This window comes from Polypterus senegalus, chromosome 7 (assembly GCF_016835505.1).
Source record: "Polypterus senegalus isolate Bchr_013 chromosome 7, ASM1683550v1, whole genome shotgun sequence".
NCBI lineage: Eukaryota > Metazoa > Chordata > Cladistia > Polypteriformes > Polypteridae > Polypterus > Polypterus senegalus.
The window spans coordinates 110,098,402-110,101,149 of NC_053160.1; the positions used below are offsets into that span (position 1 = coordinate 110,098,402).

General features: G+C 35.4%; 1 protein-coding gene across 4 annotated transcripts in view; it reads left to right on the forward strand.

The window, feature by feature from the left end:
* Positions 1-776: 776 nt before the first annotated feature.
* LOC120532781 (ubiquitin-conjugating enzyme E2 R2-like) overlaps positions 777-2,748 on the forward strand; it is a 51,595-nt gene continuing 49,623 nt past the window's right edge. For all 4 annotated transcript variants that reach the window (XR_005634367.1, XR_005634366.1, XM_039759154.1 and 1 more), the window contains exon 1: positions 777-1,253. Coding sequence is in view for 2 of the 4 variants with exons in the window: in XM_039759154.1 (XP_039615088.1) it covers positions 1,077-1,253 (177 nt within the window). In the remaining 2 variants the exon portion in view is untranslated. The remainder of the gene's footprint in view (positions 1,254-2,748) is intronic.

Below are 2,748 nucleotides of genomic sequence, written 5' to 3' on the forward strand. Positions count from 1 at the left end.
TTCTGGAATTTCACCACACGAATTGAAATTGAAGAAAGGTACCATTGTAATTCTCATTCGAAATCTGAGGAGCGGTCTGTGTAATGGAACACGACTAATTATTCGAGATTTACTGCCTAATATTTTAAAGGCAGAAGTGTTGACTGGCACTGCTAAAGGGGAAGTAGTATTTCTTCCTAGAATTATACTGGATACTACTGCCGGATTGCCTGTTGTTCTTCGAAGAAGACAATTTCCAGTAAAGGTGGCATTTGCAATGACAATAAATAAATCGCAAGGACAAACTGCTGATAAAGTTGGAATATATCTTCCATGACCAGTATTCGGCCATGGTCAGCTCTATGTAGCATTTTCAAGAGCAAAGCGCCCTGAGGACGTAGTTGTCCATGTAGTGGACACTCCACAACAAGGAAAACTGATAACAGGCAGTAATAGAGTTTTCACACCTAATATAGTATTCAAAGAAGTTTACGAAATTATATAGAAAAAAAAATTAAATTTCATCACAAAAATAACAGAAACTACGAGTATTAAAGTAATACAGCTCAAATGCAATATAACCAAATTAATGAGTTTGTATAAAATATCAAATTGATCTACATATTGAATTGCCTTAAGAAGTGGTCAACTTAAACGTCTGTCGCCTTAAAAGGCGGGTAAGCCTAGTCTTATCAATAAAAGGCTCAACTACCTTAATGACTACTCTTCAGTGCTGCCTGCTTCTTTAAATGACGTTTGAATGATACTTCTTTTCTCCGCCTTCTTCCTCTATTTTTTTTCTTTCAGCACCACCTGCTTCACGTGCCTGGTCATTTAGAAGATGGCTTGACAGCGTTCTGCTTTTTTTTTCTCCGATTGTGTTGGAAATCAGATTGTTACATCCGTATTTTTAATGAAATTTATTTTTGTGATTTTGCACATTTGGCCAACAGGTCGACTGAATATATTGAACCATAGGCTTAATTTCATTTTTTCCTTTAACGTTCGATCCCACCACCCTTTCCCCAAGTGAGATGGTGGCGAAACAGGGTGCCAGAGAATTTTATCCTTACTTACTGCATCCCTAAGTTATAAGTATGGCCCAGCAGCAGATGCCAAGCTCACAGAAGGCCCTCATGCTGGAGCTTAAGTCCCTGCAGGAGGAACCCGTGGAAGGCTTCCGGATCACTTTGGTGGAGGAGTCCGATCTTTACAACTGGGAAGTGGCGATCTTTGGGCCCCCTAATACATTATATGAGGGAGGATACTTCAAGGTAAGGGACGTCGGGGGTTAGAGTGTAATAGGTATAGATTTTTCAAGAAATATATAAATATTTATTATTGTAAGAATTTCATCGTTAACAACCGTGAAAGAATTCCTGCTTATAAAATTGACTATTTTGTTTTTGTTTACAAACAAACGGTCAAGTGTTAAATACTGCATGGAAAGTCCCAACTGCATAGTCAAGTATACAAAAACTGTCCTATATTTAAAAGCCACTAAAGTCTCCTAAAATAGTTCGTTAGTTTAAAGATAGAATTAATTCACTTCAAAAGAATATTGTGCAGTGAACATAGCAAGATACATAAAAGACAAATTAAGGTAAGGCATACGAATTGCTAGCAATTTTTTTTACAGTGGTTTTAAAAATGAAGGAAGACCTGGAAGATTAAATAACTGTGCTGCGATACCACTGACTTGCGTTCAATGAATTTTTGTTGAAATCTGTGCAATTAAGTGATGCAGTCGCCAAGTAGTTAGTGATGTTGTCGCGCAGCTCCAAAATATTGGGTTCAAATACTATCCAAACAGTAAAAGAACTCTTCTCTGTTAGTTACTGTAAAGCAAGCATTGAATATGTGAGCTGTGACAGTATAATTCCTGAAATGGCCACATAGTTTTCCTTGTGTTGTGGGTACAAATCACATGTTTTTTTTTTTTTTTTATATAATGAGAAGGGGATAGTCCATAACAAATTCATTGAAAAGAGACATACAGTCAACCAGCAATGCAATTCAGAAGTGCTAAAAATGATTCTGTTAGAAGGAAATTATAATTCTGAAAATTGGCACATCTCATACGGCTTCAATGGGTTAGTCTGATCAAAATACTCACCCATGATTTGTGCCATCAAAATGTAAGAAAGACAAAAAAAAAGAAATGACATTGACATGTTCATATTTTTATATTGGCAAGTTTGTGATTGTGTTGTATTTTCTATTTGAGGTCTGCTGTTTAAATTAATGCTTATGCATCATAGTACCAAATAAGTCACAGTGACTTATGTAACCCCATATCTGAGTGAGATTGCCATTCCTCTTTCATTGTTGCCGTATGTTTAAAAGTAACAATGACCTTTGTCCTCCTGAAATATTTTTTCCTTTAAACCTTAACTTTTGCTTTTATTACAGAGAAGGTATGCACATTTCATAAAGGAAATGAAATGAAAAAAGCCTTAAATTTGAATTATTTTACGGTGTTTATTTTATAAAGGCAATTTATGAGTAAATAATGATATAATTTGTTTGACAATCACTGATATAATGCATGATGCTGACAAAATTAAAAAATGTGTTGAAAATGGAAACTACTGACGGTAAATGTTTTTCTGTATCAATGTTAATGTTCTTCTGTATTATAAATTTTTTTTTTAAATTTTGTTATATTATCCATCCATCCATTATCCAACCCGCTATATTCTAACTACAGACTCACGGAGGTCTGCTGGAGGCAATCCCAGCCAACACAGGGCGCAAGGAAGGAAACAA